Source organism: Helicoverpa zea, chromosome 21 (genome assembly GCF_022581195.2).
Source record: "Helicoverpa zea isolate HzStark_Cry1AcR chromosome 21, ilHelZeax1.1, whole genome shotgun sequence".
Lineage (NCBI taxonomy): Eukaryota > Metazoa > Arthropoda > Insecta > Lepidoptera > Noctuidae > Helicoverpa > Helicoverpa zea.
The window spans coordinates 5,750,619-5,768,117 of NC_061472.1; the positions used below are offsets into that span (position 1 = coordinate 5,750,619).

At 35.9% G+C, this 17,499-nt stretch overlaps 1 protein-coding gene across 1 annotated transcript in view; it reads right to left on the minus strand.

The window, feature by feature from the left end:
* Positions 1 to 6,276: 6,276 nt before the first annotated feature.
* The window catches only part of LOC124640787 (DE-cadherin), a 228,051-nt gene continuing 216,828 nt past the window's right edge, over positions 6,277 to 17,499 (minus strand). The window contains exons 19-24 of the mRNA XM_047178713.1: positions 14,981 to 15,205; positions 13,324 to 13,454; positions 12,804 to 12,939; positions 12,258 to 12,455; positions 10,962 to 11,117; positions 6,277 to 10,077 (exon numbers count right to left, since the gene is read on the minus strand). Of these exons, the coding sequence (XP_047034669.1) occupies positions 9,956 to 10,077; positions 10,962 to 11,117; positions 12,258 to 12,455; positions 12,804 to 12,939; positions 13,324 to 13,454; positions 14,981 to 15,205 (968 nt within the window). The 3' untranslated portion in view covers positions 6,277 to 9,955. The remainder of the gene's footprint in view (positions 10,078 to 10,961; positions 11,118 to 12,257; positions 12,456 to 12,803; positions 12,940 to 13,323; positions 13,455 to 14,980; positions 15,206 to 17,499) is intronic.

Here is a 17,499-nt window from a genome sequence, read left to right on the forward strand (position 1 = left end):
GAACAAGAAGCACATATTCAGAGACGTCTCCGTGATCAATAGGTTTAATACCGGTAGCGATCACCGACTTGTCCGAGGCTCTCTGAATATCAACTTCAAGGCTGAACGTTTCCGTCTGATGAAGGCCAGGCTCCGACCAACACTGCTCCAAACCATGACAGGATCTGAAACGTTCCAGTCAAATTTGGAGAACCGATTTGCCGCCGTGGAAACCACAACAGACGTTAACCAGAACCACGAAAATGTGGTTCGGATCCTCAGGGAGGAAGGTTCGAGATTCTGTAACATGCAGCGTAAGGGCAAGAAATCAAAACTTTCGGAAGAGACATTAGGGCTTATGAAGAGACGACGTGAAAACCCACCTGTCACTTCGTCAGCTAAGCGGGCTCTAAACCAAGAGATCAACAAGCACGTACGACGTGACCTCCGGTGCTCCAATACTCTTGACATTGAAAGAGCAATTGAGCTGAATCGGGGGTCAAAGGTGTTCGTACAATCTCTTGGAAGAAGCCACTTGACGAAGCTGACCACAACAAGTGGAGAAGTCGTTTCTTCGGTGCCCGCAGTCCTTTCGGAAGTGGAAAATTTCTATGGCCGGTTATACGCATCGCATGCATCTCGACCTGATCCCGGAAATGAGGATTCTAGAGCCACATTAACGCGCCATTTCACCGAAGACCTGCCAGAAGTCAGCAGTGGCGAAATCGAGATCGCTCTGAGACAGCTCAAAAATGGAAAAGCCCCTGGCGAGGATGGCATTACAACAGAGCTATTAAAAGCAGGAGGAAAGCCCGTACTGGGGGAGCTCCAGAAGCTTTTTAATGCCGTCCTGTTTGAAGGGAGAACTCCAGAGGCGTGGAGTAGGAGTGTTGTCGTCCTGTTCTTCAAAAAGGGAGACAAAACCCAGTTGAAGAACTATCGACCCATTTCCCTCCTAAGCCACGTCTATAAGCTGTTCTCAAGAGTGATCACGAACCGACTTGCGCGAAGACTCGACGAATTCCAACCACCGGAGCAGGCTGGGTTTCGGAGCGGATACGGCACCATAGACCACATCCACACAGTGCGGCAGATTATACAGAAGACCGAAGAGTATAATCAGCCCCTGTGTCTAGCATTTGTGGACTATGAGAAGGCCTTTGACTCGGTTGAAATCTGGTCTGTTCTGGAGTCCCTGCAGCGTTGTCAAGTAGATTGGCGATACATCCAAGTGATGAGATGTCTCTACGAAGCCGCTACAATGTCCGTCCAAGTACAAAATCAGCAAACAAGGCCCATACCGTTGCATCGAGGAGTGAGACAAGGGGATGTTATTTCCCCGAAACTGTTCACTAATGCAATGGAGGATATGTTCAAGACGCTGAACTGGAAAGGACGTGGCATCAACATCAATGGCGAACACATCTCTCACTTGCGATTTGCTGACGATATCGTCATCATGGCAGAAACGCTGCAGGACCTACAACAAATGCTGAACGACCTGGCTGAATCTTCTCTACGCATCGGCCTACGGATGAACTTGGACAAAACCAAGGTCATGTTCAATGAACATGTTCTACCGGAACCGATTGCGATACACGGTGCCGTTCTCGAAGTTGTTCGGAAATATGTATACCTCGGGCAGACATTGCAGTTAGGTAGAAACAACTTTGAGGACGAGGTGAATAGGAGAATTCAGTTGGGTTGGGCTGCATTTGGGAAGCTACGTCGAGTCCTAACATCGTCGATCCCACAGTGCCTAAAGACGAAAGTCTTCAATCAGTGCGTCCTACCTGTCATGACTTACGGAGCCGAAACGTGGACACTGACGGTACGGCTGGTCCACAAGTTTAAAGTCGCTCAGCGGGCTATGGAAAGGGCTATGCTTGGCATTTCTCTGAGGGATCGCATCAGAAATGAGGTAATCCGTCAGAGAACCAAGGTCATCGACATAGCCCACCGAATCAGCAAGCTGAAGTGGCAGTGGGCTGGCCATATTAGCCGAAGAACCGATAACCGTTGGGGTAAACGAGTTCTAGAATGGAGACCACGCCTCGGCAAGCGTAGTGTAGGACGTCCTCAGGCACGGTGGAGTGATGACTTGCGCAAGACGGCTGGCAGGAGCTGGATGCGAGTAGCCGAAAATCGATCTCAGTGGCGTGCACTTGGAGAGGCCTATGCCCAGCAGTGGACTGCGATAGGCTGATGATGAACCCACGGCCGGTGTGTCGCTTTTTTGCTCGAACTTGGCGGACACACTGCCGTGTGTCTAGATTAGAAATAACACGGAATTGAGACGTAATTTTTCAGTCACTTCTTACCACTTTGTAGGAACACCAATTATGAATTTTCAAATGTTTAACCAACTCCTATCTCAAAGTCCCACTCACATATCCTCCCCCGTACAAAGACAACCATACAAAGAAAAATTTACATAATACATAGAAAGAAAATCTCTAAAAAGATCGCCACCTCTGCAAGATTACATCTGTTCTCCTCCGTAGCGAATACTACTAACTTTAAATTCGCTAACTTTGGACACCGGAGACGTCTAGACAATGCAGTCAGCAAATAGCTGATAGTAGTGTTATCTTCGTGTTATAGGGTAAAGATTATTGTGTGGGGTATGCAGTTTTAGTGTGTTAGTTTAGTGTAAGTATTATATATGATATTAGTTTATGAGTTGAGTAGAAGACATTAAGACTGTTTTTCCAACAAGTTAAAGGAGTATTTACAAAGGTACTAGCCCTTAGATATGTATGCCACTATGAAAGACGTATCACCACTATAACATTATAAGTCTTAGAGTAATTCTGTCTTTCTTTCCGTCTTTCATGCCTAAACTACTGAATCGATTTAAACATTTGATACACAGATAGCCAGTAGGCAGGCAATAGCCTGAAAAAGTACGTTGACTTCTTTTTATGGTACGGATGTGTGGTACCCTCGCTTCGCGGGGAAAAGCTACTCTATAATACTCATTTTACAATTTAGGTATGTTCCTTAATTCCTAATTGTGTTAACGTGTTATAAAATTAATCGCATTAAGAGCTCACCGTATTAGCAATCAATCAATCAACGACAATAAATAAAAAGCCGCCTCTCAAGTACTTTTATTCAAAAACCACATTTTGAACTTTATTGTTTAGCCCCAAAAGTTTAGTATTACAAAGTAAGTTGTTGAGTTGAAACAATTTTTCATTGATGCGGGTTCAGCCGTTTCGGCCAATGAGCCGTGAAAGCTACCACTCTCGGATCTGTCGAAGACTTTAAACTGAATTTGGCGGGATGCCAGGCAGACTATTCTGTGATAAAAGGAACGATATTGACACAGTTAAGATATATTCTCTTGTAAACTGTTGTGAACGTAACAATATCACTCACACACGCATGTGCTTAGACGACAGACCCGTGTCACCGGCGCGCGTTGTTCCACGCGCTCCTCAAAGAGATGTCAGCAACCCCAGCGGGGCCCAGTAGGGCTAAGGCCTGCCGGGTCTGCGGGTTGTTCGAAAGAGATTCCGCGGCCCTAGTACATAAAAGGCCCGCGACGGAACACAACGGTTTTTAGTCAGTAAGTGTCTGACACTCCCTCACCGTCACCGCTGCTAACCCACAGCGGGAGGGGTCATTTGATAAATTTTGACGTCGTTAAAAAAAAGTACCTATGGACTTTATATCGATTAAATTATTGTCAATCTTAATACTAACACTTGATATCTCCTTAAGTATATAAATCAACTTCCGTCCTTTATAATGTAGGTACATTAAGGTTAACAAACGTTAACAAAACAGTTTGACAGTAATAAAACATTACCTAAATTAAGGAGAAAACAATCCTTGGCCCTAAAACGGAGCGTCAATACGCATTCTTGTCAAACAGCATTAAAATTTAAACGGGCCTCATTCGAGGTCAGTTATTCCCGAATAAGGACGCGAGCGAACTTAGGGTGTTCAAGTTTAAAACACGGCTAAATAGTTGGTTAGTGGCCAGTTGGGGTTGCTTAGGGTAAAATATAAGGGTATAAAGATAGACGAAGTTGTGTTTGCTATCGGACGTATTTAGATGCCACGAGATTCCTCGTAAAAGAGGTTATTAGGCTACAATTAATCCTCAATTGATTCATATTAGGAGTTTTGATGAGATGGAGTTTTATTTTTTAATCACCACGCTTGGTCAATGCGGGTTGGCGATTTCAGAGTTTATAGTGCAGGTTGCCTCGAGATGTTCTCCTTCACCTTTGAATGAGCTATTGGTGTCCAACATATACATAGAGAGTACATATTAACTTAGATAAGTTGCATTGGAATCAATTAAGAGTGTGTCTCTTACACGAGAAGTTGGCTCTTTACCTACTAGGCCACCACAACTTAAATAAAATAAAACTTACGACTTTAATAAAATTTGAATAATACAAGTAATTTCATAGTAAATTTAAAAAACCTCACCGGCAATTGCATTTTTGAGCCGTTTGGGGTTGAAACCTTGGGACCACGGGGCCCAAGTGCCCACAGACTCTTTCGAGAAATCAGTAAGCGATTAGTGGAGTCCACTCGTGACCAAAGGGCTGGCCTATACTTCGGTCGCGTGGCAATGCAGCCAGCCTTTTGGGCACGATCCCAGCTGACAGCGATGCGGATGAATATTTTGATACTTAGTTTTAATATTTCCCTATCATAAGATCAATGATGAATAATTAATATTAACTTGAGTAATTTAAAAAAGGAAAATTATTAGCTAGAATAAACATTAATAACTTATGCAGAATTAAGACCCATTTTTCATTAAATTAGCGCAGTTTTAATATGTTTAACTTATAATTGCGCTTTTATTTAATAGCATACATTTTAAGAATTTAAAGTCAAATGCAAGCATTCCCATTTCTTGATTATGGCTCCGTGATTAACGTTAGAAGCTTTTATTACGGAAAAATGGCGGCCATTGCGTGATAAATTATTTTAATATAACATGGTGTATGCAAAAACCATAATCAGGCCGCATTTGTACGCAAAAGAACATGAGTTTAGCGTTAAGCTGACTTCTAAAATGTAGGACAGAGGATTAAACGTTAAATTGCATTGTAATCGGTCCAGTAATTACAAAGATTAAACATTTTTCAATGCACATATTTTTTTTTTTCTATCAATGCATTACAACAAAATAAAATAAAACATAAATAATGTACATCGTTTGCGCGAATATGCTTTAACTCAAAGACTTTTTCCTTGAATCCTTTATTTACTTTTATTTGCTATTCCACAAAGGTCGAGGAAACTCGAGACTTCTTTTTCAACTGTCATTTATTTCTCTTTCCTCGCTTAAATTATCAAGATATCACTTTACAAGTGTAATGTATTTTAAAATGTAAATGAGTAGTTACGGAAACACCTTAATCCTAGTTTCTTACCTTTTAAGGTGACAGAAACTTAGTACTGTCTGATAATTTTAAATAAATCTGTGGCAAAAAAGTAAAAGCTGTTGGAAACTTAAAAATAAATTATAGTTTCTACGTTATTTAGAGTGGACGTAGCTTTGAAGTATGTAGGTACAAGAAATATACCTAGTAATATATTTCACGGATGGCGATTCACGAAGTTCTCAAGCAGTTGACGAAATTTCAATAGCGGCTTAAATATTGAAAGTTGACCAAATAACTCTTTAGAAGACAAGACATGTATAGGATAGGTAGGTACTTAACCGGAGCATGTCATAGTCACATAAAAATGTGGACTGACTGTCACGATCTATAATGGACTCACACTTACAAAGTCATATGGGTACCCTGAGGCCTCTTGCACATACACGGTTTGTCGCCGCGAAAATCCACGGTTAATTCGCCGTGTGTAGCCACGGATATATAGATCACTATGGAAGATTATAGACGTGCATGAGTGTGCAGTGCCGTGGCGCGAAAAACCGCGTGTGTAAAAGAGGTCTTACGTTTGTATCAAAAGATGTTAATTAAAACGTGGAACAAAAGCGCCACGAACTCGTTTCAATGCAACACTTTTCACACGTCAACCTTTTTATCAATTGGTTTAACTAATTAATTATTTTGAAAGGCGAAGTGTGAACGCCACACTGCGAGAATAAAGAAAGACCGTATTTTCGTTATTTTCAATGTAAGCGACTGGGCAGTGTTTTATTGTAACAATTTTTTTTAAGCCCAGTAGTGTTTGTGAATTTGGTCTCATACAAGGTACATAACAAATCCCTTACCGAATATTGTTAGTGATTGTTAAGTAGGAATATTGATTGTTTTATCTATATCTAGAGAAAAAATAAAATCACATAAGTTTCTATTTCATTTCGTTTATTCCAATATCGACCTTGAATACTTAATGTCTATGTAACAAAGTTCAAGCTAGCCTATAATATAATATGACAATCTTCAGTCGCTCTCTTCGCCTTAAAACACATCCAACTTTACTTTGATAATAATTAGGTACACATACTCTTTACTTACATAAACTTATATGGTCGATTTATCATACACTTACTCATAAAAACGATTTTTATCGCATTTATAAGTGTTTATGGCGCGTCAAGCCAAAAACGCGGTAGAAGAAAGATGGATTTGAGTTCAAAAATATCCTTGTCTATGGATATAATTCAAAAACAGACCCATCTTGCACTAGTCACTCGCGCAAAAATGAATTATAAAATAATAATACTAAGAAAACTTTAATTGAGAATTTTCAATAGCAAAGCTACGTAAAATCAAATAAAAAAACTTTTTTTTTCAACCAAAACATAAACAAATACAAGTACATTTAAGATCACAATTCATTAACGCAAGTGACTAAGAAATAATATAATATAAAAAGTTTACTGTAGAGCTGTACCTAGTAAGGTACAATTAAGTTCAAAATTATTTATTAAAATATAAAATGTTCATACAGAACTGAAGGCACTTAATCGCTTAAAGTTGTCGTTTAAATTAAACTCGTATTCAAGTGAATAAATAAAAAAAAAAACTTTTAAAAGCGTTCTTATTCTTAGTTTTTTTATTTATGGCAGTGTTTTTATTTGTAGGTAGCCATTTTTGAAACATGTCACGTTAGAAAAATGTCCACCAACAATGCCTAAGTACGAGTAATTGATCAATAACATTACATTTTTATTAACGTATGTATATTGGAATGTAATCAAAGTCACTTTTTACACTGTTACTTAACTATTTAAGAATCTTGAGGAGTAAGATCCTAAGACAATAGTCCTCAAGCGGTATATAGGAAAAATCATCAAAAAAGTTGCTTTTACATTGTCAATTTCAGCTTTTTACCAGTATGGAAAAAAGTTAAAGAAAATATTTATGTTGTATTAGCAACTAATTGGTTATTTTACTTTTAGCTTTTTAAAAATAAAATAAGTATATTTAACTGTAAAAGAAGTACATTTATGTCATTATCAAGGTTTTAGAGCATGTCAGTAAAAAGTTGAAACTCAAAATAAGGGAAGAAATTAACATTTATTTTTCTATATACGTAGCATTAAAATTATATACGACATTAAATACGTAAACAGCTCATAGGATCGGTATCAAAATTATAAAAAAATAAAATAAACCTAAATCGCGTAGTACTGGACAGTACTATATTAATTCTGTGCCTACTTATAAACTAATTACAAAACAACATGTCAATAACAAAAGAAAATAAAGCGAACGACTACTTAATAACTATGGACACAAAAATATAAGAATTCGTCTATATAGAATATTAATCCTTTTACAAAAAACTTTGTTCGGTTTACAAACGAAAATCTACACAAAATCCATTGACCAATCGTATTTTAAAAGTAAAAAAAAAAATATTTGAAATATTTTCGAAATAAATGTTCGTACATGAAATACTCAAGTTTGAATTTTTGTGCTAACGCTTCTACTGCTAACAATTTTTGGACTAGTTTTAACAAAAATGTTTTGCAGCTTTCATAGTAACAGATTTTTATTGGTCCGAAATAAATAATGGATATTTATTTGTAGATATAGTTATTATTTTTATTTGCTAAGGATATTACACATAGTATGGATTATTACATATAGATAGTTAGGCATATGTCACATTGAGAACATTTCCAAACAACGGATCCGATTACAGGATTTTTTTTATAATATTATAATTCGTTGATATGCATAATGATAAGACACCTTGTATATTCGCCTAATATTAACCATACAAAAGTTAATTTACTGAATATTAAGTTCACACAATGTTTATCCATCGCTGTACATATTTACAATTTATAATCTACTATATTCCAATTAAGACGAGCTTACAATTAGTTGAAACTATTTATTTAACATTAGATGTCCGTTACAAAATAATGAAATACAAAAGTTTTTAGTATTTGCACCGTCCGGAGCATGTCACAAAAATATTAAATAATTATGAAATATTGTTTGTTGTGTAGGCCTGTTTCAATGAATCGTCACAAAATTATTTTTAACATAAATCGGTATGGCTTAATATAATAAAATAAGACAAAATGGCACTTCCGTTCCATCTTCAATATTATAAGGTAGGAACCAATCCTTCAAACCTAGCCTCGGCCAATATTTAGAAAACCCTTTTATAATATAGTACACAGTTTGAGTACAAAATGTTAGTTTTTATAATTCTAATTAGGTAAAACGCGCGAAAACGCCAATTTATGTGTTCAAAAAATCACTGAATATTTTTAGGAAAGTTATCCAATGATTCATTGAATAATGGAAGTATTGAATAATAAAAACTTCTGCCAAACGAATTTAAAGAGGCGAGGCGACTTTGAGGAGAAATCGTCCCATACCAATAACTAACTAATAGCTAAGGCCGACCTATTTTATTACAAAACTAAATGAATAATACGTATAAAAGTCTTAAATACAAGTTTCATACACATCACTCAATTCTCTGTCCTAAACATTTTACATATAAAATTACATAGTCGAAATAATTTAGGCGTATCTACAACGATGCCTAATGTTACATCAGTCATTTTCCTTAAAAACATTTTTAAATGTGATTTATTTGAATAATTATAATTGAATACAATATCTTAATAAAAATAAAAAAACTCAATTTACTACAAACTTTTCACCTTTACAGGCTATCACGTTGTATTAAATTTAATCAGTTAATAATTGAACCCACTTTTTTGAAATACTAATTATAAGTTGGGTGTACCCAAGTGAATTTACGAATTATTTGACACTTTAATTAAAATTATTTATAACTAAAAATGCAATCAAATATGTAGCTTAGGGATTTTTGAAAAGAGAGAAACAAATAAATATGCTTTTATAAAAGTGTTATGCCGACTAGCAACATACTTAATTTTTGTCACGTAAGTACATGCGAGTGCAAAAGTGCTACAACTTCATTCAATACAGTATGAGAGACAATCTGTGTACAGACGCCATATTTCTCACACAATATGGAAAACAATCGCGAGCAACTTATTAATAAAATTGCTGGTATTTCTACCTGAATTCATATGTTTAAATATGAATTATTTGTTCAGCTTTCCAAATTCTACAAGAAATTATCACGTCTATATAAAGATTAATACAAAAAACAGAAACAGTATCGATACAAGTGTATTTATCACTATCTGTCAAAAATTGTACAAAAAATCTTCTTCACAAACAAAACACAAAAATTTCATACAATCCCAAAGCGAACCTCTAAAAATTAAAGTCACATTATCACAGGGTTCTAATTCAAATTCAAGTCAATTTCAACCAAAGGGGGGTTTTCATCCGGTGGGGTGTGAATGTCACTGGCAACTTATTACCGTGTACTGTCTGACCGTTTTTGGTGCAGTTGACAGGTGCTGTCAAAAGTGACAGCTGTCAACTGGACATAAGACGCGGTGGCACTGTTACTGTGAAGCGGTAAGGCATCTGGGGCGTGGTGACGTGGTGTGACGTCACCAAGCGCGTGGCATTTCGCCTGGACAGTGAGGAGGCTACACGAGCCAGGCGTGGCGCTAGCACCAGGACTCTTCGTGGGGTCGGTCTTCGTCCTCATCGCCGTACATGTCCGCGAGTTTGCGGAAACGAGGACCGAACGTTTGTAGGTAGTTGAATTTGAGGTCGCCGTCGTCCGTACCTATGGAGTGAATGGTTCGTTAATATTTGATTGTAAAAATAATGATGAGATGATGATGAAAAAAAAAAAACAAAGATCTCTTCAGAACAATACAGATTAAGATACCTTTATCTTCGCACTGACACTAAAAATAATATTTTTTATGGATTCATTTAAGCGAACACACAAATAATTTTCAATATATGAAAAATATTCAGCTTTATATAAATCCACAATAACAAAAAGTTAAAAATCGTTTAAAAACATTACTGAAGTGAAAACTGTTTTTATTTATCATAAAGGTAAAACAAACGTCTAGACAGGATAACATAAAATGTAGACAAACCATTTTTATGTCGCAAATATAATTTACAAAATCTGTGAATAGACTGTTTCGATAATAAAATATTCTTAAGTTTCTGCTTTGAAGTGGACTTAAAATTTAAAACAGTATTTAAATCGTCTTGGATGAGGCTTTATTTCACCAAAAAAAAAATCACAGTAGCTATACTAAATATGTTTTTATGCCTTTTGATGTCTATAAAATATCACAGTTCGTCAAAATTAATATAGAAAATTATAATATTTCCTATATTTCTCTGATTTTCTCTTTACTCTCTGGGGTAGGCCCCGGAAGAGATGGCGTGACGAACTAGACGCCTATCGTCCGGATTGGTGGACACGGTCGAAAGATCGGGAAGGGTGGAAGCGAGATGGGGAGGCCTTTGCCCTTTGGATTTTAACAATAAATGTTTTTGTTTCCTATCTTCCTAATATATACCTTCCTATATACCTATTTTGATCTGTTTTAAATAATATTTAGCACATGATTTTATTTTATATCAGTCATCAATATTGTTTAAGAAGAAACTATGGTAATACTTATAGAAAGAACTTATACTTACAGCTCGCTAAAGAAGAGAGAGAACCGCTCGTATTCCCGTCTCCTTCATACGCGTAATGTCGGACGTCGTCGTAAGGCGTGATGTCGGGGTCTCGGTCTAGCACCGACTTCTTGTCGTCTAAGAACCCTGAGATATCTGGCGCTGCGCCTACCATGCCTGGGAGAAAAGGAAGATATTTTAGAAAAAAATCAATAATAAAAATGTTGAACGGAGTTGTATTGTTGAGTGTACCAAAAAAATACCGATTTATTGATGGTTCCTATTTTTGCATATCGTAAAAATAGACGAAAACTTCTCCTGTGGCCTATAACTTGTCATATATGGCCTCTAAGCCATTTTATTTACTTATTCATGTGATCTATGTCTTTAATGAAAAATCTTTTTATTTTTTGTTATAGGCATGACCACAAAGAAAATAAATTAGGGTGACCTGAGAAGGTTACTAAACTATGTCAAAACGAACAAATTAATATTTTAAATCACAATTTCCAAAAATATCGTTAAAACAACTTCCATAGTGAAAAAGCTAAAGATAAAAAATGCTCCCCTCAACACGATATCAGAGATAGCTCGATATTTTATCGGCGACGCCATTTTCAATAACGATCACCGTTGACCTGGCAAAAGCAGGTTAAAAAATGAGCCCTAGCTCATTACATTTATTTTTTGCTTAGCACTGCTTTTGACAGAAATTGATATCGGAGCGCAAAGGATTTGTTCGTTATGATTATGCTTGTATGTACAGAATAAGTGATGTATTTTTTGGAGTAGGTATTTTTTTGTTATTTTTTTTTTTGTGAAATGTGTTGTAAACTTTAGTTTTAACAAAATAATTGCAACATGAGACACAAAAAAATCATTTTTCTTTTTTTTTTTTTGTTAAAAAAGGCTTACATAGTACATAAATCCATGTTTTTCTTTCTATTGTTTAGTTTTCAATAAATTGCAACAGAGTGCACCTAGTCCTAATACCCACCCTACCAAAGAAAGTACTCAATTATTAACCGACCCGAAAAGTCAAGTCTCAAGCAGTCTGTTTTTTTTTTATTTTCACACAATAAATACCCAAAAATCATATGCACATTGACATTCAAATAAAGTGGCATTTTAGCACTCGGGCTTATGCCAAAACAAAACCCCCCTCGTCTTCGTAAGCTACGACGTTCTCTCGAATGTCCTAATCTAACACCCTTCTAAAGAAAGCCAAAATTTATAGCAATTAAAATAAACTTATGTGGCATTTCAGCACTTGGGCGTACAATGTACATCCCAAAAAAAACTGTATCGATTCCTCACCTCTACTCTGCATGAAGGCATCAGTATCGGGCAGAGGTCCGTCATACATTTGCCTTAGCACGTGCAGGTCGTAGCCCGCGTCCCCCTCGCCGCCCCCCTCGTCTTCGTAAGCGATGATGTTCTCTCGAATGTCGTCTAACTCCTTCTCGGCCCACGCGTCTGCTCTTCGGCGGTGGACTACCACTGCTAGGAGGAGGACTGCGGAAGAAATTCGGGGATTAGATATTTGATAAGAGAAGTTTTTAAATAAAATTGATTAAACCTAATTAGTGACTCAGTGACCACTTTGTTGGGCCCTGTTATCTGTAAGTTGGTCACTAATGTGTGCTTATGCAAAAGTTACCTTACCTTGGATATGTGGTCGGTTAAGCAAGCTGGTTAAGTTAGTATACACATATAAAGAAGATTTTACTTAGCATTCTTGTCACGGAATATTTATTTAAGTCAAGATTTCGCCTCAACTCTTTTTCATAAAGGCAGTTTTTGTTCAAAAGTTATTTTGTTTTTGTGCAGTGATGGCTCGCCTAGGTTGTACATAATACTCACTAGCTAATATAACGATGCAGACGAGTATAGCGACGAGGAAGTTGGTGTCGATGCCGAAGGTGACTGCCGTGTACATGCTGCGCTGGCAGCTCGGGTCCGCGTTGTGGTGCAGTGATGGCTCGCCTAGGTTGTACATCTGTTACGAAAGAAAAATAAATAATATAAAGGTAAAGTTTATTAAAAGTTTTCCGTATGGCCATCTCTTAAGTGACACTGTCATGGTCCCATGATGAATATAATAATTATCAGAGTGAAATTGTTTAGTTCTTACTCAATTTTTTTCGGTTATTAATAGGTGCCAAGTACGAAGTTTGGTTACAATACAAAATTCGGGGAGTTGAACATTAACATCTATTCAATAAATTTTTTATTATTATTTTTTTCATTTCGACACATTTTCACATTTTTTCCGTTCGTTTTTGCAAAAGATATTTAAACGGCTTTCTTTTCAATTTTAAGACATGCTCACCTAACTTTATCACATTATAAATTATAGCATATTTAAGCTAATAATACTTACAAAATCGTTATACGTGAAGTTGCTGATGCATCCCATAAAGTTCTGATTGGTAGGCACGTGCTTCCAGCCGAATGTTCTAGCGAGATATTGCAGGTCTATGCTCGCACCTCCCAGTTGCAGTGGCCCGTTAACTGTGAACAATATTGTTTTAGTTAACAATTGGTCGTGTATGGATGATTATTATTATATTTTTAGTGTGTATCACCAGCCATTTTTTTGCGTAAAACCTCTCTCAAGAATAACCCATCGCCCTCATCTTGGGCCGTTAATTCAATATGGAATTCTTATTGAAAAAAAAACCTATTCATAACCCACTGAAGATGAAGGCGTTTTTAACGTAATGTTGTCATAAAAAAAATTAGAAAAAGGATTAAAAGGCGTAATTAACGACTCATTCAGTAATAAAACTTTCTGAGTTAACAGTGCTACGAATTTAAACGACTTAAGTATTTAAAACTATTGAGAAGTTTTAAACAACTTACGTACAACCGAAATTAATTAATGAAAACAATAAATTTCTTCAAACTTTTCTGAATTTAGGAGCAAGTGATGATGAGAAACAATTAGGTTTAGTTCGTAGAAATATAACTTTTAACTAAAGAGTTAAAACTCAACTTTTATTTGTAATTAATAGTTGAAATATTTTAATGTCCAGTAAATTAGAAATGTAATTTAATGATTACTGCAAATGATGTATTATTATGGTCTAGATAGTTTAGGATCAAACTTAAGTACTAGGTAATTGGTTAACAATTTATATGCCTGCAGAACTAAATATATTAGAATATTTCACAATCTTAGGTAATTACCTACTAACTTTAAACTTGGTAGACAGATCCGATTTCAAGTGAAATCTATTTGCTCAAAGATTCGGGTGTAATCAATATCTGTACCCCGTACTAAATTAAGTTATTGTAGTTAAGTATATCATAGAGCACCTATACAATATTAAAGGGATATTCGCGTAGTATTAGAGAAGATTAAGGCGTGTTTATTGACATCTTTACGATGTCGTTTTCAAATTAGAAAAACCTACACTAGTATGATAGCATGAAGTCGTGGTGGCCTAGTGGGCAAAGAACCAACCTCTCGAGTATGAGGGCGCGGGTTCGATTCCAGGTCAGGCAAGTACCAATGCAACTTTTCTAAGTTTGTATGTACTTTCTAAGTATATCTTAGACACCAATGACTGTGTTTCGGATGGCACGTTAAACTGTAGGTCCCGGCTGTCATTGAACATCCTTGGCAGTCGTTACGGGTAGTCAGAAGCCAGTAAGTCTGACACCAGTCTAACCTAGGGGTATTGGGTTGCCCGGGTAACTGGGTTGAGGAGGTCAGATAGGCAGTCGCTTCTTGTAAAGCACTGGTACTCAGCTGAATCCGGTTAGACTGGAAGCCGACCCCAACATAGTTTGGGAAAAAGGCTCGGAGGATGATGAGTATGATAGCATGAAACATTAGGATTATATGAAAACATTGTTATCGAAAAAAATCCTCATATTTATTGTTACTATTATTCTAAGCATATATTTCTTTTTATATAACTTATAGAAGAGGTTTTTTTTTGTGCTTAACTTTGTCCCTGTTCCCGATGTTGCACCTATTTCGTTGTTTTTCTTTTTTATATATTATAAAATTACAAAAGAATAGAACTCACCATTCAAAATCTCCCTAGGTCCAGTAGGGGCAGCTAAGCTCATACACGTAGAAAGCTTACACCTATCCACGAACATTTCAATAGAACTTCTCATGAGAACAATTTCTATGAGATGCGGCTTCCCGTCAGCTACATGGACGACACTATTGTTCAGTCTAGTGGTTCCTGAACCGTAGTTCACTAAGAGGACTGGAAAACCTTCTACCAGTTCTAGTGACATGAAATCTGTGGACAAAATGGCGGAATTAGTAACAGTTAACAAAAGTTAGGACAAAGTGTGCCAAAGTGGTATATTTTTATGTATTTTTAATATAGCCTGTGTGTATTATTGTAATATGTAAATAAAGAACACGGATCTGTTCTAATATTAATAGAATATAATATAGGGTAAGCCTATAAAGAACTATGTATACCATTATATTGTTATTTAGAATATAGGTGTTCGCCAGTTATATTTAAGGCAGAATATAATATAGGGCAAGCCTATTTCTACCTCTATGTATAACATTATATTATTATTTGAAATTTATGTGCGGTTTGTTTTTGTCAAGTTAATTTGCTCATAGAACAGGCACATAGTTGATACAAATTAGAAATACATCAAAAACCATATCGAATAATCATACTGTTACTTCAAAACTAATTGTTATTTCAAACACACCACACTTCACACAAACTTATCAAAGACAAATTAATTAACTTAACACAAATATCAAAACCAAAACATAGGGTAACCAACTAACAATGTTTTCCACGGACTAATCCTCGTAATATTAATTTTATACAAACTAGGTGTACCAACATAACAAAAATAATTACGTAACAGTTGGAAAGGTATTAAAGGCTCCACCTATCACGCGATGGTTACTTCCATAAATCATAATGTTCCGTAGGTACACGCCTGTCAGTCATTATGGCATCATTAAAAAATCATTACAGTCTAAGCATTCAAGTGGGATGGCAGCTAGTTATGTAGTCTATGGATAGTTTATTATTTATAATAGAAGGTATAAATAACGCCGATGTGTGACATAAAATATCACTTTTTCTTTTAATAGCTCTTGGTAAGTGGTTCAGAAAAACGGTCGTTAAGGAAATGAATATGTTGCTATGTGATAAATATAGGCTCCCACAACAGTAATTATACATGTATACAAACATACCGTTAACTCAGCTCAGTTTAAGTAAACAGTTATTTATATCAAAAGGGGAAAAAGCATATTTGGAAATATTTTTACAAACCTTTAACAAAAATAAAAGGTAAAATGTTTTAAGAAAAGTCCCGATTATAAGCAAAACATCTTGGTCATCCTAACAATAAAGGTACAGCATAAAGAAGCGCACAACGACCAAGACCATTTCCAAGAATGCAAATGCGTCACTCTGATTGGCTGTTTTGCCGCCATCAGAGCACGGCGACTGTTGATTGGCTACAAAAATAAAGGTAACTTGTTCTGAATGAGGTTCTTTTGTAAGGAAATCATTATTCAAGTCGTTACGCCAATCTACTGTGACATGTTCATTGTTGCTGTATTGTTGTTTTCAAGTGTATTTCATACTAACGATAGGTTTATGAACTTTTGTGTGCCTATTCGTTTGTTACGATAGTGGAAGTTTACAGTTTTCTGAAATATGTAGGTTTAGTTAATCAAAAAATATTGATATCTGCTAACTGTTGTAATATGTAAAACCTAAAAATATTTATTACAGGTCTAATTCAAGATTAGGCCTATTTACCTGTAGGTACATTATAATAAAAACATTATGAGTATGAAGTAATTTTTAAAGGCAGCCAACGAACCATGAAAGAAAAGAGTACTTGAATTTCGAGCTCTTATTTCTATTATTCAAATAAATATAAAGAAAATGTTGCTTTCCTCAGGGGTATTTTTATTCTGGCTACCCGAATATATGTACTTTATTTGATCTTATATTGTACTAGCTTCTGCCAGCGGTTTCACCCGCATCCCGTGGAAACCTCTGCACGAACCCGGGTAAAAAGTAGCCTTCCTCGATAAACGGGCTATCTAACACTGAAAGAATTTTTCAAATCGGACCAGTAGTTCCTGAGATTAGCGCGTTCAAAGAAGCAAACTCATCAGCTTTATAATATTAGTATAAATGGAATGATCCTACACAACTAATACTTTCTAAGATGTTCTCGAACATTCTCGTGGAATTCAACAGTTTAACAGGGTAATAGTAACATTATGGTCATCGGCTTTACATTACCATAATGCATTGGTAATGTGTTCTACAACCATTCTCAGACTAGCGGTATTAAAGCTGTTTCATTTTAAGCTTTTGAACAACATACAGATATTTAAAGCCTGTTATATTTTTAAATGAATAAATTAAAGTTTATTTTTAAATTAATAAATGCAAAGATATGTAGATTGAAAGTTTTTACCTTAAAAAGATAGTAATTAATATCAAGAAACTTCTAATCTAATTATATACCTACTAATGCAATAAAGAGGAAACCTTTTTAGGTAATTTGTACCCTAAAGGCTCTGAAA